This window comes from Bufo bufo, chromosome 5 (assembly GCF_905171765.1).
Source record: "Bufo bufo chromosome 5, aBufBuf1.1, whole genome shotgun sequence".
NCBI classification, from domain to species: domain Eukaryota; kingdom Metazoa; phylum Chordata; class Amphibia; order Anura; family Bufonidae; genus Bufo; species Bufo bufo.
The window spans coordinates 35,742,445-35,767,057 of record NC_053393.1 but is presented as its reverse complement, the minus strand read 5'-3'; the positions used below and the strand labels follow the sequence as shown (position 1 = coordinate 35,767,057).

General features: G+C 46.9%; 1 protein-coding gene across 4 annotated transcripts in view; it reads left to right on the top strand.

The window, feature by feature from the left end:
• Nucleotides 1-24,613, top strand: part of PHF20L1 (PHD finger protein 20 like 1) — a 100,227-nt gene that overhangs the window by 7,133 nt on the left and 68,481 nt on the right. For 3 of the 4 annotated variants that reach the window (XM_040432125.1, XM_040432126.1, XM_040432124.1), the window contains exons 2-4: nt 5,978-6,087; nt 19,604-19,775; nt 22,511-22,595. In XM_040432125.1, coding sequence (XP_040288059.1) covers nt 6,005-6,087; nt 19,604-19,775; nt 22,511-22,595 — 340 coding nt within the window. In that variant the 5' untranslated portion in view covers nt 5,978-6,004. The remainder of the gene's footprint in view (nt 1-5,977; nt 6,088-19,603; nt 19,776-22,510; nt 22,596-24,613) is intronic. The other variant, XM_040432127.1, reaches the window with a different exon arrangement.

Sequence of the window (24,613 nt, the reverse complement as noted above, 5' to 3'; positions counted from 1 at the left end):
TGAGCTGTTAATACAAATACAGGAGGCGGGTGCCGGAATCAAATAGCCGTCACCCAACCTCTCTATGACAGGGAGCTGCGATCCGCTGCAGTTAACCCCTCAGGTACCGCACCTGAAGGGTTAACTGCAGCGGATCGCAGCTCCCTGTCATAGAGGTCGGGTGCCGGCTATTTGATTTCGGAACCCGCCTCCTGTATTTGTATTAACAGGTCAGTTATCTTCATTGGTGGCGCAGTGGCCACAGCCCCTCCCCTTCTCCTCCCGTCTCTCCCCCTATTGGCGGCGGCAGCAGCAGCACAGGGGGGAGGGAGAGACTCCTTCTCCACTGCGCTGCTGAGAAGAACATCGGCGGCGGGGCAGAGAACTATCATCTCCTGTGCCCCGCCGCTGTATTCAGCTGCAGAGCTGCGGCGGCGGGTCTAGTCGCAAATGGACTGAACTGAAAAGTCTTGTCGCCATTTGTAAATTCCAAGTCGCATTGGCGAACATTGTGGGCACGGGACCTCCATTTTTGTGATGGGTGGTGGTCCCACTAATCTAACAATTTTCCCTATCCAGTGGATAGGGGATAACTTTTTGTAGCTGGAATTTCATTTTTTTTAATGAAATCGTGGAGTGCACTGGTAACATTCAGTCTGGCCACTGCCACCACTAGGGGGAGCTTCAGAGATGATTGCATACCTGATCATTTACAGTACGCAGGGAGCTCCCTCTAGTGGTGGTGACAGGCAGACAGAATTGTATTATTGTCCTGTGTCTGCAGGGGATTTGGAGCTGTTTCTGTTTTTTGAGTTCCCAGTCTTCAGCACAACGAAGGGGCCGATTGGGTTGTCCAAAAAAGGTAGCTTGTCACCTGTCCATGGGATAATTGATGGGACTGATGACGAGTAGCGGGACGGTCAGGCACGCGCTCTGCTGTTGCAGGCAAACTCTTGGAGATATCCGAGCTCAGTGATCAGCGGCAGTCCCATAGACTTTGAATGGAGCTGTATTGCACATGCTCGACCACCACTCTATTCAGACAATGGACATGGCTGCTTTTCGGCTCTGCTGTGTTATGGCACTGGCATAGTCAGGGCTGCGGCTCAGCGACATTGTCCTTCGGAGTCTGAAATCCGCCTCAGGCTGTTGCCACCTTACTTCAGTCCCCTGCCTTTTTAGAGGCGCCTCCAGTCTTTAGATTTAGGGAACAGAAGTGGCTTTACCTAACAGGCAGTAGAGGAAGTTGTGCAAATGAAAAGATGTGCAGATTTCCTGATGCCGGTGGAGTCACGTGGCCCTCGCAGCACCTCGCCCATGTCCCTGATATGCAAGGATATTACAGCTGGAGCTCCCTTGTAAGGGACGCTAAATGATGGGAGTGATGTTATCAATTGATCAGGAGAAACGGGGGCCCGTCTCCTCCATTTAGAACGGCTCAGAGGTTGACCATGGGACGGACAGGTACATTGCAGGATAGTGATCCACAGTCCCAGGCTCTGAATAGGACTGCAGTGTGCATGCTTGTCCCCTAGGCCATGGTGGAGACAGCACTCCTGAACATTGGGCGTCCGGATCAGACTGCGGATAAGTGCTGAGCGTCAGTCTTGATACAAGCCCTCCACTGCTTAAAAAGGTTGTTTGAGGGTCAAGAAATGAAAGAAGCGCCCAGTGCTGACCAGTGAAATCTCCCGCAGCAGTGGTGCTCCAGTCGTCCCTATCAGGCTTTGGTTATTTTCCCAAGGTTATTATTGGCCACACAAGCAGAGGTGACCTCTGCAGCCAGTCACTGTACGGCATGTGGCTGCTGAGGTCCGAGATTAAAGGGGGTGTTAATGTTGATGACCTTTCCTCAGGGTAGGTCATCAGTATCTGATCAGTCGGGGTCCAGCACTCGCACCGCGTCCTAGGTTAGTGACATCAGGTTCATCGGTCACACGGCCTAGTAGGCACAACTCACTCATATCCAAGTGAATGGTTCTGGGCTGCAATACCGAACACGGCCTCTATACAACGGGCGGCGCTGTGCTTGGTACGCTGCTAAGAGGCTGCAGCGCTCAGGTGAACCCCACGGCCTCTTCAAATAGCTCCCCGGGTGTCGGACCCCCACCGATCAGATATCGATGGCCTACCCTGAGGATAGCCATCATGTGGATGTACAGCTAATGTAAAATAAACAGTGGGGACCACCAGAGCACGGGCAGTGGGGGATGGAACAGAAAAGTAATGGTGGTCTTCTATTATTTTATGAAATTTCCTTCAGTAAAGTCTGCACAGATCAGCAGTACGAGTGAAGACATGTAATATACCGCCATATCCTCTTTCTCCACTTATGACTGCCTCTTTTGCCTTCGCCCCTTACACCTTTGAAGTCAAAGCTGTATTATTATTATTATTATTGTTGATTTTAGATGTATTTTGAGCAAAAAAAAGTTTTGTAGGAAGTTTTTATTAAAAATTTTGCACTGAAAAAAAAAAAGATCCTGTTGTGGTCTCGGCACCGATCCCTTTCTGAGATTCCTCCTTTTTTTGTTTTCCAGTTACTTTCATTATGGGTGTCTTCACACACTAGGTAGGCCGAGGGTCTAGCTTGTCCACCCGCCCCTCTCGCTTTCCCTCCGTCTCAGGAAACCCTCACGGGGTGAATTAGTTTTGAGAAATCGCTTGTTCTTTCCATTTTTTGGAACAGCCCCCTGATGACTTGTGTAATGTTTCTTCCCGTCTGTCTGGACTGTTTGATAGTCATATGTAATACTGCCTTATACTTGAATGTTTTTGGTAATCAGTCTTGCCCCTTACCCCCCCCCCCCCCCCCCCCCTTCCTTCACTTCCCCCTCCCTCTTTGCTTATTTTGTTAATATTTTACTTGAAACCTTAATAATGGCAAATTGTAAAAAAACTACCGGTAATTGTACTATTTGGCATACATAGCAGCTGCCGGTTGCCACCACTAGGGGGAGCAGACCGTTATGCATTTTATTAGAGTTCACTGTATAGAATCTACTCGTAAGCTCCCCCTAGTGGTGGCAGCAGGCAGCAATTTTATTTTCCTAGAAAGCAGACTTCACAGTGAATATCTGCTACGTCACAGACCCTCCCCACAGTGCAGTGGTCTCGTGATTGGATGCTACAGCTGTCACTCAGAGCAGAAGGAAGGGGCTGTGACGCAGCTCAATGCAGGGAAAACTTCACAGTGAAGCTCCGCCTCTTGGGCACTTGCAATTTAGTATGGTCAAAACTGCTGGCGGACTCCTATTGAAGGAAATTTGTCTCCAACTATTGCTTCATTCTGGAGAAAGAAATACTAGTTTAAATCCATATGCAAACGAGCTGTTAAAGGCGATGTTCACCTTCGGGGACAATTATTATTATTTTTTTTTTATGGGCACTCAAAATATCAATATAAAAGCCTTTATTTCTGGAATATCAAATATTAAAAAAATATTAAATCGCAAATAAAAGGGAAAGGTAGGTATTTATAACAAACTGATCATAACTGTATACTCACTCCTCATTAAGATCAGATAGACCACTGATGAAGGAGCAGTAAGCCCTGAAACGCGACTGTGACTGTCTACTGGAGATATTGCGCCCATAATTACCAGAGATCGGATTTAATACAACTGCCATATCGGGTAACAGGAGCGCTCTGCTACTTTAACTAACAATCTACTTCCAAGCGCAGGGTAGAACGGCGAAAACTTTACACCACGTGGGGCGCCGATACAGCGCAGCCGCCGGAGGACTGCCGCGCTAGATCTACCTGTTGCGATACATCTCTTTGCTGCGGCCACGTGAGACGCCGATGCAGCGCAACCTGTAAAGGACGACTGATATATATACCGACACGCTTCCCACATAATCCCGGGTTGATGGACGGGTAATGTAGCTACTAACATGCATGTTTATTAACATCAAAGGAGAAACAAAGTTAATAGAAACATATTTGCAGACAAATAGTTATGGATTGCGTGATTATATAAAGAGGAGAAATAAAACGGTGAACTTATCGCTACTTTGGAGCCAGAAGCTCAACCGGCATTTGAAAGGACAATCGATAAGCCCTCAAAGTAAATCAATGTGAACACATAAGAAGAGCACAACATTCTATTGCAGAAAGGAATAGGACTATCATTTCCTACTTGATACATACCCTCTCAATCTACTATTGATCTGCCTATTGTTTCATAGAGTATTCTATAGATTTTTTTTAATATTACCTATTCACTTGTGGACTATTTTTACCTTTGTATTTTGTCTATATTGTTTTACAGTGTTCTAACATTGCCAATTTCAATGAAGTGATGGTTGTATATGTTGCGCTATATATATATCTCTATATATATATCTATATATATATCAAGCAATTGATACAAATCATGGACATTCGTAGATTTGTACGCATGTGCTGATCATTGTTTTCTATCTTATCTTAATTAGGAGTGAGTATACAATTACAATCAGCTTGTTATAAATACCTACCTTTCCCTTTTATTTGTGATTTTAATTTTTTTTATTTTTAATATTTGATATTCCAGAAAGGCTTTTATATTGAATTTTCCCTGTGACATCCAGATATTTTGAGTGCCCTCCAATCTTTTTCCTTTCTATTGAACCAGTTCATTAGGGCAAAGGGTGTTGCCTACCATTTCTATAAGTGCCTGTTGGTGAGCTACTGGAATAATATATATATATATATTTTTTTTTTTCTGATTGCATTTTACTCATTAGGGGCTATAAATCATTTTTTCAGTTTCTCTATATAAAAAATATTGAGCCGTTCTGTCACAAAGGGATAACTGTTTTTCTAGATGTGTACACCCTACTTTCACTTTGTGCAGGTCATCTAAATAACCCTGGTCTCTAAATTACTAAGAGGTCATAAACACTTATTTAATTCACATCCTTATCCATAAGATAAGGATTGGGCTTTGAGTGTTTATAATGTCAGAGAGCAGAGATAAGGAGCCTGTCTGACAGAGCAGATAGAAAATTCTGATTCTGCTAATAGAGCATCTCAGGCCTGTACAGAGAAAATGGCTCCATATTTTTAATCAAGACCAATTGTAAACATTTTTTATTTTTAGCTCATAATGAGTTCAATGCACTAATAAAATAAATTGCCCCCAAAGGTGTCCATAGCCTTTAAGTGCACCGAGGGGAGACCAAAGCCACTCTGTCTACCCTTTCTCCATCTGTTTCCTCTGACAGCCCCTTCCTTTCCTTGACGGGGCCAGGTGAGATGACTGTGCCCTTTCAAGAAAAGGGAGGTGCTGACAGAGACAAAACATGATCTTAGTTTTTCGATGCAAAATTTTTAATAAAAACCTACTACAAAAATGTTTTAGCTCAAAATACTTGTAAAATCAATAATAATAATAATAATGCTAATTTGACTGCGAAGGTGACAGGGCCAGGTGAGATGGGGTTGGCAGACGGAGCAAGGGTGCACAAACTAGCTTGGGCCCGCCCTCGCTGCACTTATCAGCTCATTTGCATATGGATTAAAAGTGTTTTTTCTCCAGAATGAAGCTAAGTGATAGTTATCATTACCCTCAACTGACAAGAGATTTGCTAATGTGAAACCACCTAGACCTTCCCATAATTGTCTATTTTTTACACAATTTGGCATCTAGTTTTCCGAAAATCCTTGGCACCTAGCTCGACAGGGGTGTGTGGCTTTGTGGGAAGGGGGCATGACCTATGACATTTTTGCCAAAATTGCTCCCCAGTTATAATGAATCTACCCCATTACATATCGTTAGGCTGCAGGGCTCCACTGGAAGCGCTGGGATGAGATGAAGAGTTTGGAGACATCTAGTAGTCCCCACAGACCCACCAGGCAGATTGTGGTGGAACTGACAACATTGCTAATTACGTGGCTGACCAGGAATTGGGGGGGGGGGGGGTTTATCATTACCTCGTGCATTAGCGTTGATAGACGACGGGGCCGTATCCAAGTGTTTTCTGATTACTGACTGCTTTTGTTACTCCGCAGGTTGGGGGGAGAGGAGAAGACTCTAAGATGAGTAAGAAGCCTCCGGTTCGCCCTGGAATCACATTTGAGGTTGGCGCTCGTTTGGAGGCGCAGGACTACCTGCAGAAATGGTACCGGCAGCTTTATTATTCACATTTGTTATTTCTTGCTGTTTTTGTGCTGTGTACTCTAGTGTAGACCGGGGTGTTGTGACAAACCATGAAAAGACACGCCACTGCTGGGACCTCCCGATCAATAAAATGGGGTCCCGAGTCCACCACTAAGGACCACACTGAGGAGGAGATTGTGTGACTGCCACTCTATAAACACAGTGATGTGGTATAGAGGATTTAGGACCTCGGTCCTGGAAATCTGGGTCTCCTCCAGTAGTCAGACTTTTGGTTTTTATCCTTTTTCCTTTGTTTCACTTTTTTTTTTATTATATGGAACTATATATTTTTTTGTTAATATGTTTTTATCTTCCGCTTGTAGGATTTTCAAATTCTATTTTCTGTTCATGATTACGGGGGGCGTCCATCTTGCCTGAGCTGTTGCTCTGCTCCATTAACGGTATTCAGAGACATTCTGTACAGTAGGCATCGGACCATAGGAACCTGTGGAGATGGCTTATTAGCTTCTATGTGAGAGTGTTGTGGGCATGCTCTGTGAGTTGGGCGGAAGTCATTGTGCAGGCTGTGGACCATCAGCTACTGTGAATGCTGAATCCTGTGTTATCGATAAGGCTACATGCCCATGAACGTATTTTGTTTCCGTGTCCGTTCCGTTTTTTTTTGTGGATAGTATGTCCATTCCGTAGCCCCGCAAAAACAATAGAACATGTCTTATTCTTGTCAGTTTTAGGCATTGTTACAATGGATCCGCAACAAAAAACAGATGGCATACGATGTCATCCGTTTTTTTATTTTTTTTTGCAGACCGCAAAACACATACGGTCGTGTGCATGTAGCCTTAATGTTATACTTGGAACTGTAATCCTACCTGTGATGATAATGAGAGGACTGCTGGGAAGAGATCCCTACAGAACAGGAAGTGCCAGCCTCTTGTGGGGGGCACAGTGGAAATGGCAAATATTCAGATTTTTTTATTTTATTTTTTTAAGAATAGATAGTGACATTGAAAATTAGAAACATAATCATCAAACATTCTTAAAATAATATGTTTACCATTAAAAATGGGATTTAAACCTCAGGAGGGCTTCTGACTCCCAGCACCCCTGCCGATCAGCTGTTGGAAGAGGCCGCAGTGTCCCGTGAGCGTTGGGCCTCTTCCTAGGCCTCTCCATACATCGGTCACAAGGCCTCTGCTCAGCCCAATTCAAGTCAATGGGACTGAGCTCCAATACCAAGCACAGCGGCCATACGAGCAATGTGCTTGGTAAGCTGTGAAGAGACCGGCGCTGCTTTGTCTTCAGGCGGGGGTGTCGGACCCCCGCCAATCTGATATCAGTGACCTATCCTGAGGATGTCATCAGTATTAAATTCCCAGAGAACCCCTTTTAATAAAAAGTGATTAAAGAGTTTAGGGCTGAAAGAATTACTCGATTGAATCGAGTAATTCGACACAAAAAAAAATCTTCGATGCAAATTTTTTGCATCGAAGATTCGTTTGTGTCACGTGACCACAGAGCGGGAGTGAAGCGCTTGCTATTACTCCTGCTCGGTGGTCTCACGCTGGCCCGCAATACTCGCCTTTCCAGCAGGGGGCCATCAGACACTCCACAGATGATTGCACAAGGGGGGGTGGGGGGGAATGCTGCTGGCACAAGGGGGGGTGGGGGGGAATGCTGCTGGCACAAGGGGGGGTGGGGGGGAATGCTGCTGGCACAAGGGGGGTGGGGGGGAATGCTGCTGACACAAGGGGGGGGTGGGGGGGAATGCTGCTGGCACAAGGTAGGGCGGGAGAGGTGCTTGCACAAGGGGGGGAGTGGAGAGGAGCTGCTGGCTCAAGGGGGGGAGTGGAGAGGAGCTGCTGGCTCAAGGGGGGGGATAGCTGCTGGCTCTGGGGTGGGGGAGAGCTGCTGGCTCTGGGGTGGGGGAGAGCTGCTGGCTCTGGGGTGGGGGAGAGCTGAAGGCACTGGGGTGGGGGAGAGCTGAAGGCGCTGGGGTGGGGGAGAGCTGAAGGCACTGGGGTGGGGGAGAGCTGAAGGCGCTGGGGTGGGGGAGAGCTGAAGGCTCTGGGGTGGGGGAGAGCTGAAGGCACTGGGGTGGGGGAGAGCTGAAGGCTCTGGGGTGGGGGAGAGCTGCTGGCTCTGGGGTGGGGGAGAGCTGAAGGCGCTGGGGTGGGGGAGAGCTGCTGGCTCTGGGGTGGGGGAGAGCTGCTGGCTCTGGGGTGGGGAAGAGCTGCTGGCTCTGGGGTGGGGGAGAGCTGAAGGCACTGGGGTGGGGGAGAGCTGCTGGCTCTGTGGTGGGGGAGAGCTGCTGGCTCTGGGGTGGGGAAGAGCTGCTGGCTCTGGGGTGGGGGAGAGCTGATGGCACTGGGGTGGGGGAGAGCTGCTGGCTCTGGGGTGGGGGAGAGCTGCTGGCTCTGGGGTGGGGGAGAGCTGAAGGCACTGGGGTGGGGGAGAGCTGCTGGCTCTGGGGTGGGGGAGAGCTGATGGCTCTGGGGTGGGGGAGAGCTGATGGCATGGGTGGGGGAGAGCTGAAGGCACTGGGGTGGGAGAGAGCTGAAGGCACTGGGGTGGGGGAGAGCTGCTGGCTCTGGGGTGGGGGAGAGCTGCTGGCTCTGGGGTGGGGGAGAGCTGATGGCACTGGGGTGGGGGAGAGCTGAAGGCTCTGGGGTGGGGGAGAGCTGATGGCACTGGGGTGGGGGAGAGCTGATGGCACTGGGGTGGGGGAGAGCTGATGGCACTGGGGCTGGGGAGAGAGGATGGCACTGGGGCGGGGGAGAGCTGATGGCACTGGGGCGGGGGAGAGCTGATGGCACTGGGGTGGGGGAGAGCTGATGGCTCTGGGGGATAGAGGAGCCGATGGCACTGAGGGGGGAACTGAAGCACTTGGCTGATCACAAAGGGGGGAACGAAGGGTGTTGGGGACTGATGGCAGGGGGTCTGATGAGTTTTTTTTTAAAGGAAAACAGTCTATTAATTCATGTTTTCTTATTAGAATAATCGATTAATCGATAGAATACTCAATTTCTAAAATAATCGCTTACTGCAGCCCTAAAAGAGTTGTATATATCCCAACTTGGTACCAATACAAACTACAGTGCCACTTGCCCTGGCTCAATGTCAGCCCTCACTCAGCTCTGCAGATGGTATCGGTGGGAGAATCTGGCGTCACAAGGCTAATGTTTAAAAAGGTTTTCAGCTTTTATAGCATTTTTGTAATTGTAAGGATCTGTAGTGAACAGTGTAAAAAAGGCAGAATTTTTTTCTTTCTTCTGCATTTGTCCTCAAGTTAAAACGAATATCTTAAATTAAAAAAATCCATAAACTTTCTGCATTAAACCAGACTTAATACATCTACCTTCACCTAAAAAAGCCATATAACGGCATGCAGTAGGGCAGCAAGAAACAAACATTTCTTCTTGTCCAAAAGGTGGAAAATGACGTGGTCCTATGTCGCTGAGGTTTGGGGACTGTAATATGCGGTTCTCTGGTTGGCAAAGCGATTTCTTAATGCCAATGGACGTTGTAAAGGATATACCGTATTTTTCGCTTTATAAGATGCACCCCCCCCCCCAAAGTGGGGGAAAATGGCAGTGCGTCTTATAAAGCGAATGCTGCCATTTTTACTTATCTGTCACTGATACTTTGCTGGCCGCTATGATGCACAGCGCGGCCTGCGATGTATTAGCGGAGAGGGAGGAAGGGCTGGTGGCCGGCCCCCCACATAACAGTGTCATCCACAGATCCCCCCATAAGTGTGTCATCCACAGATCCCCCATAAGTGTGTCATCCACAGATCCCCCCCATAAGTGTGTCATCCACAGATCCCCCATAAGTGTGTCATCCACAGATCCCCCCCATAAGTGTGTCATCCACAGATCCCCCCCCCATAAGTGTGTCATCCACAGATCCCCCCCATAAGTGTGTCCTCCACAGATCCCCCCCATAAGTGTGTCATCCACAGATGCCCCCATAAGTGTGTCATCCACAGATGCCCCCATAAGAGTGCGTCATCCACAGATGCCCCCGTAAGAGTGCGTCATCCACAGATGCCCCCGTAAGAGTGCGTCATCCACAGATGCCCCCGTAAGAGTGCGTCATCCACAGATGCCCCCGTAAGAGTGCGTCATCCACAGATGCCCCCGTAAGAGTGCGTCATCCACAGATGCCCCCGTAAGAGTGCGTCATCCACAGATGCCCCCGTAAGAGTGCGTCATCCACAGATGCCCCCGTAAGAGTGCGTCATCCACAGATGCCCCCGTAAGAGTGCGTCATCCACAGATGCCCCCGTAAGAGTGCGTCATCCACAGATGCCCCCGTAAGAGTGCGTCATCCACAGATGCCCCCGTAAGAGTGCGTCATCCACAGATGCCCCCGTAAGAGTGCGTCATCCACAGATGCCCCCGTAAGAGTGCGTCATCCACAGATGCCCCCGTAAGAGTGCGTCATCCACAGATGCCCCCGTAAGAGTGCGTCATCCACAGATGCCCCCGTAAGAGTGCGTCATCCACAGATGCCCCCGTAAGAGTGCGTCATCCACAGATGCCCCCGTAAGCGTGCGTCATCCACAGATGCCCCTATACCACAGACCACCATTAGTTCAAAACCCACCAAAAGCACACCTTTTGGTTAAAAATATTTTTTTCTTATTTTCCTCCTCAAAAACCTGCGTCTTTTATAAAGCGAAAAAATATAGTAATATATACTTTATATGATGTAACTGGACCATCTGACCTCTTGGCCGCTGATCCTTCAGTTACTCTAAATTGAAGACAAAACAGAAGACCCTTTTGGAGCTCGGTGCAGTTGGTCAGATGTGTAGACAAGAGGGAAGAATCCCAGTGGTGGTCGCCGCCAGGACTCGCTCATCTTCTCTCTAGGGTCTTTTAGGTTTGTGTGTGGGGAGGCTCCTGCTGCAGCCAGTTGCCTTACAGCCAGACACAGGACAGTAAGGAGGAGGAGGGTAGTCATGGCTGACCTACCGAGACCCAGAGAGAAGATTTTTTTAAAATATATCTCTGGGTTTTAATTATAATATGAGGCATAGTAGGACCAAGCAAAAAGGAAGCGAGAAAGGACTGATTTTCTTTTTTTTTATTATCTTTTTGTGCATTTTCTGTGTTTAATGTTGCTTTAGTACTAACCACACTTCAAGAGTTGACACTTGAGCTCAACCAACAGGACGTCCATATATATAGGGACTAAAGTATCTACCCTTTGTATGGATTGGGTTTTACCCTTTCCTTGATTCTATTGTTTTCCTTGTAGTCAGCAGTGCAAGAGGTAGCAAAATATCCTTTTCACAAGGATCTAAAGACCACCCCCATCTCGCCAGTGGTGATATGGGGGGCAATCTTAGTCCAAGTCTGTAGATATCGGCACAGCGTAAGGGAGTGCAGTGGGTGGCCACAGCTGGTCACATCACTCGCCCGTGTCTGCCCACCCACTCCATTCTAAAACTGCATGTCAGAAGAGGAGTTTGGCGGGGAACAGACAAAAAAATAAATAAAATGAAGTGTTTCCATCAGAAAGGGGTATATGCATAGAGAACAACACTTTTTTTTTAAAATCATTTTTATAGAATTTTTGGCTGTTTTTCTTTCTTATTTAGGCAGTACTATGCTATTGAAAATTGCATACAAAGAATTGTCCTTTTTGTAGCGGTCAGTACAAATGATAAGGCCTCCTTTACAGATGAGGTAATCCATTTGTCAGTTTACAGCTGCTGTGAGGGGAAGAAGGCATCTCCTATTATAATAGTAGGCGTAGAATTAGGATAACCACATGAGGTCTATTGTTCTTCTGATCGGTCTGGCCGCATTGATGGTCTGCCTGAGAGAGTTAAGGGAGACGGTCTGCTGTGCTAAAAGTTCAAACAAAGAGGGAGGTAAGAGCTGGGACAGGAAGTAGAATGCAATGAGAGACTTCCTTAAATGATATCCAGGAAACCATCCACGCATTTTTTATTAAAAAAAAAGACATAGAATATTCATATATCGGCTGTCAATATGCGATACAATTTATTTTTTAATGACGCGTCCCTTTCAGCTCCCTCCGCTTTCTTAAACCTCAGAATGGAATAGTAATAAAAATGTTTTTTTTTATTTTTTTGCAGCTTTCGGCTTAATTTTGACATTTTTTACAAAAACCTCTGCCGTATCACTGAGATTAGGAAAATTGCGGCAGAAGCCATAGCAAGATAAGAGTTGTGTGAACACACCCTAATGTGATGACCCCCACCTCCTCTGTTACTGCGTAATGTGGCCAATTTATTATTACATTGAGAGGATGACTGAAAAATTTCTATTTACAGACAATTTTGGGTTGCCATGGAGATCTATAAGTCTGCATAGCCGCTGTAGACCCTAAACAGTAGGACATTTTTAATGGCAACCATTTGCATTTTTGCAAGGATGTTCAGGTGCATCGAGCAATAGGAAAATTATTTGCAAAAACGTACGTAGCCTTTAAAGGGGCCGTCTGAGATTTCTTAACCCACCATGAACAGATCATTGTTGTTCATGGCCTTTGTGTGGGATTTAAAGAGCATACATCAGCATGGTCGACCCTATTAAGCCGGACACCGTATCTAATAGGGTTGATCATGCTTATGAAAACGAAGCTTTATTTAATATCTGTATGATGCATGGTTCCAGACAAAACTGTCCTTTTATTAATAAGTTAGTTGAAGCACCAAGGGGATGGCCAGAGGCTTTTGAGCACCTGTTTGTGAACACTCCAGCAGCCTTAGCCACGCCCTCTCCCCTGGAACCTATAGTATGTCTAGCCCTGTCAGAGGGGAGGGGGAGTGGCTAAGGCTGCCGTAGTGCTCCAAGGACTCTGGCCAGCCCCTGAAGTCTTTCACTGTTTCCCAGTCTATTGGGCTTATGGCCCCACTGTAGAACTTTGGGGGCCCCTATATATGTATTCAAATACGCCTTTGCCCTCTGTGAGCTAAACCTCAGCAGGTCCCCTGATATTTTGCTACAATGTATTGGTGCAGGTGAAATGTAGCAAAGTGGAGTCCAGACTGTAAAGCTCACATAGGATTGTTCAAACTGGATGCAATGGTAACAAACCCTCAGCTAGAGAATGACTAGATCTGTTAATGTTTTCATTCACTGACTTCAAGCAGAGGTTTTAAAGATGGCGAGAAATCAATACAATTATTATATTAGAAAGCTGACATTTTTCATTAATAAAGCGTTACTTTTATCAAACTGAAACCCCTCCTTTGAAAGGATTGTCCAGGATAGATATACACTACTAAAGTTAGGGATATTTTGCTTTCGGGTGAAATTTATAAAAAGCATAAAAAGTTCCCGCTCCAGTGATATTATATCATGAAAGTCGTACATTAAGTAGAAGCATACAATGGTGATTTCCTCGTCTCAAACTATTTATTGAAATAAAAGCCGACACCAGTGCTGGGTATACGGCCACAAAAATGTCAGTGTCTCAATAACTTGTCCTGTGGCCTTGAGCATCAATCACAGCTTGAGGACGACGTCTCCTGCTGTTCACAAGTCGATGTATTGTCCGCTGAGGCACGGCATCCCACACTTCTTGAAGGACGTCCCTCAGGCAATTGAGGTTCTGGGGTGCAGAGTTACGAGCCTCTACACGGCGACATTTGAGGTCCCCCAGTCTCCAGCAGCCGTTCCCTAATGATGCGACCTCGATGAGCTGGTGCATTGTCCTCCATGAAGATGACATTAGGCCTGTGTTGTTCATGCAGAGGGACAATGACTGGATTAATGATGTTCTTCACGTGGTATGGGCTTGTCACTGCACCGTTTATAAAGTGTAGGGCAGTTCTGTACTGACTAGAGACACCTGCCCACCCTGTAACACTACCACCACCAAAGGCCCGCCTGGCGACAACAGTGGCTGATACATAGCGCTCTGCTGGATGTCTCCAACATCGTTGGCGCCCATCATTTCTGCTCAGCGTGAATCGACTTTCACCAGAGAACAGCACTGAGCCCTACTGGTCCCTCGTCCAGCGTTGATGCTCCCTGGTCCATACAAGACGGGGAGAAGCAGCAGCGACGGTGCGGGGACCAGGAGCGGCGCAGGCAGCCAGGTAAGTAGAATCAGTGTGAGGGGCCCGGGCATATGGGGGACATTTTTTTTGTCTCAGATAACCCCTTTAATAGTCTGAGAAGTATAATTAAAGGAACAGTAAACCAGAGACGATCGTCTCCCACTCTTCGTCAGGCCGCCAAATTTTCTGCATGTTTCTGACATCCCGCTGACAACACGGGGAATTTCTTAAGACTGCTGTTTCACATACCAGTCTAAATCAGTGCGGGCTTCTGACTACATTTTCTGCATCATCTGGCAGTCTGCGTGCCAGAAAGGCAACTATATGCCAGCAGATAACTGGCTGAGGCTACTTTCACACCTGCGTTAGGTGCGGATCCGTCTGGTATCTGCACAGACGGATCCGCACCTATAATGCAAACGCTTAGATCCGTTCAGAACGCATCCGTTTGCATTACCATGAACAAAAAAAAAAAATGCAAACGGATCTGTTTTGACTTTACATTGAAAGTCAATAGGGGACGGATCCGTTTGAAAATTGAGCCATACTGTGTCAACTTCAAACGGATCCGTCCCCATTGACTTACATTGTAAGTCTGGACGGATCCGTTTGCCTCCGCACGGCCAGGCGGACACCCGAACGCTGCAAGCTGCGTTCAGGGGTCCGCCAGCGGAGCGGAGGCTGAACGCCGCCAGACTGATGCATTCTGAGCGGATCCGCCTCCACTCAGAATGCATTAGGGCTGGACGGATCCGTTCGGGGCCGCTTGTGAGAGCCTTCAAACGGAACTCACAAGCGGAGCCCCGAACGCTAGTGTGAAAGTAGCCTTAGGTTTGTGCCATGGCATAAATCTGAAAATCTTTCAAGCCTTTCCTGTAAACGTGGCACGAGCAGCGTAAAACAAAACGGCTGCAACATTTTTGAGCAAATGACGCTTGTCAGATTTATGATGTCAGAAAACTGGCACAAAGGCCATGATAAATGCATCTCCTGCCCATCTGGGTGCGGTGGAGCTTAATCTCTTTGTCCTGCTGCAGATGAAGCAGAGCGGGGAGGAGGCTCCTGCTGCAGATGAAGCAGAGCGGGGAGGCTCCTGCTGCAGATGAAGCAGAGCGGGGAGGCTCCTGCTGCAGATGAAGCAGAGCGGGAGGAGGCTCCTCCTGCAGATGAAGCAGAGCGGGGAGGCTCCTGCTGCAGCCACTTGTCTTATCACCAGACGCAGGACAGTGAGGAGGAGCAGTGGAGACTTGACTGATACCCTGGGACATGCCTAGAAGATTTCTTTATGCATTTCTCCATTTTAATTCTAATAGGATAGAAGACTAAGGGCACTTTCACACTAGCGTTATTCTTTTCCGGCACTGAGTTCCGTCCTAGGGTCTCAAAACTGGAAAATAACTGATCAGCTTTATCCTAAGGCCTCTTTCACACGGGCATTGCGGGAAAAGGTGCGGGTGCGTTGCGGGAACATGCGCAATTTTTCTGCGCGAGTGCAAAATATTGTAATGCGTTTTGCACTCGCGTGAAAAAAATCGCGCATGTTTGGTTCCCAAACCTGAACTTTTTCACAGAAGTTCGGGCTTGGGATCGGTGTTCTGTAGATTGTATTATTTTCCCTTTATAACATGGTTATAAGGGAAAATAATAGCATTCTGAATTCAGAATGCATAGTAAAATAGCACTGGAGGGAATAAAAAATAATTAAACTCACCTTAGTCCACTTGATCGCGCAGCCGGCATCTCTTCTGTCTTTCTTTGCTGATTGCAGGAAAAGGACCTGTGGTGACGTCACTCCGGTCATCACATGGTCCATCACATGATCCATCACCATGGTAAAAGATCATGTGATGACCGGAGTGAAGTCACCACAGGTCCTTTTCCTGCAATCAGCAAAGAAGGAGACAGAAGAGATGCCGGGCCGCGATCACAGCTCGTGTGCACAGCCCCATAGAAATGAATGGGTCCGGATTCAGTGCGGGTGCAATGCGTTCAACTCACGCATCGCATCCGCGCGGAATACTCGCCCGTGTGAAAGGGGCCTAATAGCTTCTGAATGGAGAGTATCCCGTTCAGTATGTATCAGGATGTCTTCAGTTCAGTCTTTTTGACTGATCAGGACAGAGATAATAACGCAGCATGCTACGGTTTTATCTCCGGCCAAAAAAACGGAAGACTCGCCTGAATGCCGGCTTTTTTTTCCATAGGAATGTATTAGTTCAAAATATTGGAATGCCGGATCCATCCTGTGCAGACCGAAAAAAATTTGAAAGAAATAAATGCCGGATCCGTTTTTCCGGATGACACCGGAAAGATGGCTCCGGCATTTAAATGCATTTGTAAGACAGATCAGGACACATCAGTTGGCATACGTTAGGCAGTTGCAGCGACAGAACTGCTTGCCGGATCACTCTGCCGCAAGTGTGAAAGTAGCCTAACCCTTTAGCAATTGCTGGTCCAATAAACAAGCGAGCAGTCAAGGAAGCGCTGGCGTCTAGAGGAGACGTTCCTGCGTGCGGGAGATCATTATTCTGCCATGAGAGGAACACACGTGTCCTCCGGACGTCCTGCACATACCGCTGAGATGTTAGGGTCCCTCGTATCACTGCCAGGGGTGACCGACTGTCCGCAGATCATCACACCAGCAGTTGGGGCAGTGTGTTGTGTCGTTCCACAGCAAAGGCAGGACAGGAGCGCTCACCACGAGGCCTCCATACTGGAACCCGACCGTCATGGGATCCCAAACAGAACCTGGATTCATCACTAAAGACTATTCGGTTTCAGTCGCCAGCGCAAACGAAGGCGACTGGCTATGGGGTCTGCTATGGCACCTTGAGGCCTGACAATGGGCCGCATACAGATGCCTATGATACACTGCAATACAGAATTATTGCAGTGTATTATATGAGCGAGCAGAAGATAACCTGGTCAGCTTACGTAGTGGGACTAAAAAAATATCCAATAATTAATAGAATTGTAAATGCGTTTATTTACATTAAAAAAACAAACAAAAAAGATACATAATTGATATCTCTAGTGACCCAAACAATAAAATGAGAATTTTTTTTCCCTCATGTAGTTAAGGGGCATCTGTCAGCAGTTTTAACCCTATGACACTGGCTGACCTGTTACATGTGCGCTCGGCAGCTGAAGACTAGTGTTGAGCGAACTTGTGTTTTAGGTTCGGCATCTAAAGTTCGAGTTCAGGTTATCGAAGAATCCCGTTATGGATTCTAAATTCCGATATGGTCCATGGTAGCGGAATCCATAACGGGATACTTCCATAACCCTAACTTTAGACGCCGAACTTAAAACACAAGTTCGCTCAACACTACTGAAGACATCTGTGTTGGTCCCATGTTCCTATGTGCCCGCATTGCTGAGAAAAATTATGTTTTTATATATGCAAATGAGCCTCTAGGACAGCGATCGGCAACCTTCGGCACTCCAGCTGCTGTGAAACTACAACTCCCAGCATGCAAACATGCTCGGCTCTTCTCACAACCCCCATAGAAGTGAATGGAGCATTCTGGGAGTTGTAGTTTCAGAACATCTGGAAGGCCGGAGGTTGCTCATCCCTGTTGTAGGAGCAACAGGGGCGTTGCCATTACACCAAGAGGCTCATCTCTCTCTGCAACTGCCGCGCCCTCAGCACTTTGACAGGGCCAGGTGTGATGACGTTTACACTGCCTGGTCCTGTCAAAGTGCAGAGAGAGCAGAGCCTCTAGGTGTAATGGTAACGCCCCCGTTACTCCTAGAGGCTCATTTGCATCTATTAAAACGTAATTTTTCTCAGCAATGCGGGCACATAGGAACATGGGACCAACACAGATGTCTTCAGCTGCCAAGTGCACATGTAACAGGTCAGCCAGTGTCATAGGGACAAAACTGCTGACAGATGCCTTTTTAAAGGGGTTGTCTCACCTCCTTATTTACAGGCTCCCTTGAGGCTCTTGGGGTCTCGGTTCCTTGCTTGCTGGGGGCAGAGCTGAAGGCACAGCGAGCAGGGCAGGGAGGATGCTTGTGCGAGCGTGCGCGCACCCTGTATATCCTATGAGCTTGTAGTAAAACTCAGACGAGGTGGCCGGGCCGGGAGTGACTGCACTCGCTCGCTCCGTACAGTATTGAAACAAAGTTTTATGCGAATCAACTTTGGATGTTTCATCTGAAGTCGATTCGCTCATCCCTAGTCCTAACCTCTGCCCCATAACAAAACAGCGGCCTGGAACGGAGCAGCAGTTCGCCCACGGACAGGTGATTGATGTTCTCATGGTGAAAAGGTTAGTTGTCGACTCCATGACCAGACAACCCCTATAAGGCTTTGGTCATTAAAAGGTTATAAGAAGAGTCACTGGGATATTTAATTTTATTTATTTTTTTATTTTATTATTTTAATTATTTTTTGTGCATTTTCTATGGTTTAGTGTTTAATTGGTAAATACTTTCCTATGCTGCCATCTGCTGGCTGATCATGGGTATTAACTGTAATAGCTTACAAGGAATGGCTCTGTTCACACTACAGTCATGGCTTCCTTTTTGTAATGATTCCATGACCAGTATGACGGATCAGTTTTTAAATGGATCCTATTGACTTATAATGGGTTCCATAAGGGTTCTTTTTTATAAACAGCAAAGATGGCTCAGATTACCCAACTATTGTTAGGGCTGCTTCACATGACCGCGCTCGGTCCGGGAAACACGGACTATGTGTCAGCCGCATCTCCTGGACTGACTGTGGCTCCCCTGATCTGAACTGACTGCATCATAGTGATTTATGGTACAGGGAGTTCCTATCTGGCCGTGGGTCTATTGTGCTGTGCTCAGATTGACATCCGAGAAGTCTCATCTTGTTGTTTGTGCCGTTCATCTGTTGTTCCTCCAGGGTGCCTGCAGTTTTACACAGCAGAGACGCAGTAGTAGAGTCTGCGTTTGGCAATAACGCTGATCACAGACTTTAACTGTTAACAATTGCTACCATGGGGACTGAACGGATCCTGCACAGAGATCGCGGGAGCCATTTGTTTGTGTCTCGTACATACCGCTCTAGCACTTGATGCGGGTGTAACTGCGTGTGGTTAGTTTACACCCCTCACTCAATCTTGCACTCGCCTTCCATGGTCTCTTATTTTTATCTCCCCTCACCAAAAGAGGTGTGGTTGAGAGGACAGCCCCCTCCATTCTGACTCCCCATCCATATTGACGTTCCTATCAGGCCTATAGGAACGTAGTGATTCCAGCTTCCCACTACATCGTATAATATTAAAGGATGTCATCAGAAAGTATAACTCGTCCTGCAAAAGTTGAAGCCCTTATATGGCTAAGTGAACGGAAAAAAAAATGAAAAAGTTATGGCCGCGGGAAGGCCGGGAGTAAGAGACGAAAAAAACGGAAAAATCAATCGGGAAGGGGTTAAATGATGTAACAGTGGCGTTGCTTGTTGGACTCTCCATCGATGGTGTTGATTTCCTTTCTTTAGGTATCCATCCAAGATAGAGAAAATGGACTACGAAGAGGGGAAGATGTTGGTTCACTTTGAACGCTGGAGCAGTCGATACGACGAGTGGATTCACTGGGACAGCACCCGCATCCGTCCTCTCGAAAGACCTGCCCTGCGAAAAGAAGGACTGAGGGACGATGAGGAGGACGTCGTAAGTGTCCTCACACTGTACTTACTGACACAGTCAGGTCCATAAATATTGGGACATGGACACAATTCTAACATTTTTGGCTCTATACACCACCACAATAGATTTGAAATGAAACAAACAAGATGTGCTTTACCTGCAGACTGTCAGCTTTAATTTGAGGGTATTTACATCCAAATCAGGTGAACGGTGTAGGAATTAGGCTGGGTTCACACCTGAGCGTTTTACAGCGCGTTCCTAAGCGCTGTAAAACGCTCAACAGGCAAAAACCAATGTTTCCCTATGGGCATGGTTCTCACATGAGCGTTTTACAGCGCATACGAACGCGCTGTAAAACGCCCTACGCCCCAAGAAGTACAGGAGCTTCTTTGGGGCGTATTGTCGCGCGTAACACCTCTGTTTTTCATTGCACGCCTCTGTGGTCAATAGCAAGAATGCGCGTACGACGTGCGTTTCCAAAATACAAAAACGCCCCAAAATACGCCCGATAAAAACACCTGTAAACAGCGCATATCGAATACGCTCAGGTCTGAACCCAGCCTTACAACAGTTTGCATGTGTGCCTCCCACTTGTTAAGGGACCAAAAGTAATGGGACAATTGGCTTCTCAGCTGTTCCATGGCCAGGTGTGTGTTATTCCCTCATTATCCCAATTACAATGAGCAGATAAAAGGTCCAGAGGTCATTTCCAGTCTGCTATTTGCATTTGGAATCTGTTGCTGTCAACTCTCAAGATAAGATCCAAAGAGCTGTCACTATCAGTGAAGCAAGCCATCATTAGGCTAAAAAAACACAACAAACCCATCAGAGAGATAGCAAAAACATTAGGCCTGGACAAAACAACTGTTTGGAACATTCTTAAAAAGAAGGAACGCACCGGTGAGCTCAGCAACACCAAAAGACCCGGAAAACCACGGAAAACAACTGTGGTGGATGACCGAAGAATTCTTTCCCTGGTGAAGAAAACACCCTTCACAACAGTTGGCCAGATCAAGAACACTCTCCAGGAGTTAGGTGTATGTGTGTCAAAGTCAACAATCAGGAGAAGACTTCACCAGAGTGAATACAGAGGGTTCACCACAAGATGTAAACCATTGGTGAGCCTCAAAAACAGGAAGGCCAGATTAGAGTTTGCCAAACGACATCTAAAAAAGCCTTCACAGTTCTGGAACAACATCCTATGGACAGATGAGACCAAGATCAACTTGTACCAGAGTGATGTGAAGAGAAGAGTATGGAGAAGAAAAGGAACTGCTCATGATCCTAAGCATACCACCTCATCAGTGAAGCATGGTGGTGGTAGTGTCATGGCGTGGGCATGTATGGCTGCCAATGGAACTCGTTCTCTTGTATTTATTGATGATGTGACTGCTGACAAAAGCAGCAGGATGAATTCTGAAGTGTTTCGGGCAATATTATCTGCTCATATTCAGCCAAATGCTTCAGAACTCATTGGACGGCGCTTCACAGTGCAGATGGACAATGACCCAAAGCATACTGCAAAAGCAACCAAAGAGTTTTTTAAGGGAAATAAGTGGAATGTTTTGGGATGGCCAAGTCAATCTCCTGACCTGAATCCGATTGAGCATTTCACTTGCTGAAGACAAAACTGAAAGGAAAATGCCCCAAGAACAAGCAGGAACTGAGGACAGTTGCAGTAGAGGCCTGGCAGAGCATCACCAGGGATGAAACCCAGCGTCTGGTGATGTCTATGCGTTCCAAACTTCAGGCTGTCATTGACTGCAAAGGATTTTCAACCAAGTATTAAAAAGTGAAAGTTTGATTTATGATTATTATTCTGTCCCATTACTTTTGGTTCCTTAACAAGTGGGAGGCACATATGCAAACTGTTGTAATTCCTGCACCGTTCACCTGATTTGGATACTGTCCTGAAACTTTGAGTTACATGAAGCTACCCCTCCTTATCCGACTTAGCGGAATAGAAAGATGTCTTTTTTTTTTTAAAGGAACTTTCCACCTTTTAGATATTGATGACCTATCCTCTAGATGAGGCTACTTTCACACTAGCGGCACGGACCTCCGGCAGGCTGTTCCGTCGGGTGAACAGCCTGTCGGATCCGTCCTGCCGCTAGTGAACGTGTGACTATAATAGGGAAGGGGGCGGAGGCACGGCGAGAATAAATGTCGGACATGTCGTAGTTTTATTCTGGCAGCCTCTCACCGCGCGCTGCCGTGCCTCCGCCCCCATTATAGTCAATGGGGACGGAGCAGCAGTCCGGGGGCACACGTTCACTAGCGGCAGGACGGATCCGACAGGCTGTTCACCCGACGGAACAGCCTGCCGGAGGTCCGTGCCACTAGTGTGAAAGTAGCCCAAGTCATCGATATGAGATCGGTTGTGGTCTGACACCTGGCACCCCCACGATCATCTGTTTACGGCAGCGCTGGAAACATAGCTGTGGATGGAACCAGAAGCAGAAGGTTCCGTCCACTATGTGGTGGCCATGCCGGCGTGCTGTTTCAGCAGAGCCGGCTGACTTACTAATGTGTATGGGGGCCTCCCGACTCCTGATTGATGATGTTGAGGGAGTGAAGAATCAGGCAAGTTAAATTTCATCTCCAGAGCCTTTTGTTCTGGTAGGAGATTGATTGTCCCCAGAAGTGCCTGACAGGGAATTTCACCACTTTTGAAAATGAAAATACATGCATGCTTGGCTAAACCTAGGATGCATGTGAGCAGGGGGGACCTTTACTCACTATGTGACTCAATTCTATAGGATTTTAATGAAGGAGAAGAGGTTCTAGCCCGTTGGACGGATTGTCGATATTATCCTGCCAAGATCGAAGCCATAAACAAGGAAGGTTTGTAGCCCTGAATACAAATATTCCACATTGTAACACGAGCTTATCACCCCTTCAGGATATATTGGGTTCCTGCCTTTAAATTCTACTGCGGCAGATAATGAAACCTATTTGGGAAAACCTTTTTTTTTTTTTCTTCTTCTCGTTTATTTGCCCCAAAATATAAACAGAAGAAAAACATCTCTGTGATCCTAAATCTCTAAGGAACAATTCCAAGGGGAGAGGCTCCTGCTGCAGCCAGTTGTCTTACAGCCAGACACCGGAGGGGGGCATGGCTGATCTACTGGATCACATGGAGAATATGGGGGTCATTTATTAGACGTATTTCAGGCGCTATCTGTGACTTCGCCTCCCGCTCATGCCAGGTCCAAAATTGTGGGCGGGGAAGGGGACGGCGTAGAAAATGGTCTAAATGTTAGACCGCTCGGAAGCTGGCCCTCATTTAGAACTGGCGCTGGATGCACCAAAGTTATGTAGAGGCCGGCGCCTAGTCATAACTTCGACCGCCAGCTACGGGGCTTTATTCTAAAATGTCTAAAGCAATAAATGTGCCCCTATTTCTGTATAGATAATTGTGGTATGGGACAAAATATTTCTTGTGCAGTTTCTCTTAATTTATTTTTTTCTAACCCATTCCTGCACAACATTATAAATATTAGGTTTCCTGGAAGCGGAGTCTCAGTGCCTTACAATTACAATGGCCACAGGCAATATGGTAGCAAACTTTGGTCACTAACATTTACAGTGCCTTGCAAAAGTATTCACTCCTCTTGACTTTTTTCGTATTTTGGTGCCTCACAACCTGGAATTAACATGGATTGTTTGAGGATTTGCATCATTTAATTTACAGAACCTGACCACAACTTTGAAGATGTTTTTTTATTTTTTATTTTTATTGTGAAGCAAACAACAAATAGGACAAAATAACAGAAAAAGTCAATGTGCAGAACTATTCACCCCCCTAAAGTCAATTCTTTGTAGAGCCACCTTTTGCGGCAATCACAGCTCCAAGTCGCTTTGGATAAGTCTCTATGAGCAGTTGCCACATCTTACCACTGGGACTTTTGCCCATTTCTCCTCGCAGAACTGCTCCAGCTCCTTCAGGTTGGATGGTTTGCGCTTGTGAACAGCAATCTTTAAGTCTGACCACAGACTTTCTATTGGATTGAGATCTGGGCTGTGACTCGGCCATTCCAACACATTTACATGTTTCCCCTTAAACCACTCAAGTGTTGCTTTAGCCGTGTGTTTGGGGTCATTGTCCTGCTGGAAGGTGAACCTCCGTCCTAGCCTCAGATCACGCACAGAGTGGTGCAGGTTCTGCTGAAGAATATCCCGGTATTTAGCACCATCCATCTTTCCCTCAACTCTGACCAGTTTCCCAGTCCCCCCAGCATGATGCTGCCACCACCATGTTTCACTGTGGAGATGGTGATCTTTGGGTGATGTGATGTGTTGGGTTTGCGCCAGACATAGCGTTTTCTTTAGCCGAAAAGTAAAATTTTAGCCTCCTCAGACCAGAGCACCTTTCTCCATACATTTCGCAAACTTACAACGTGCCTATTTGTTTTTTGCTGAAAGTAATGGTTTTCTTCTGGCCACTCTGCGATAAAGCCCAACTCTATGGAGCGTACGGCTTATTGTCGTCCTATGTACAGATCCTCCAGTCTCTGCTGTGGAACTCTGCAGCTCCTCCAGGGTTACCTTAGGTCTCTGTGCTGCTTCTCGGATTAATGCCCTCCTTGCCCGGTCCGTGAGTTTTGGTGGGCAGCCGTCTCTTGGCAGGTTTGCTGTTGTGCCATGTTCTTTCCATTTGGTTTTGATAGATTTGATGGTGCTTCTCGGGATCATCAAAAATTTGGATATTTTTTTATAACCTAACCCTGACTTGTACTTCTCAACAACATTGTCCCTTACTTGTTTGGAGAGTTCCTTGGTCTTCATGGCAGTGTTTCTCATTTCACTTCACCAACTTAGACTATTGTGTTCTGATCCATCACATAAAATTCAGATTAACA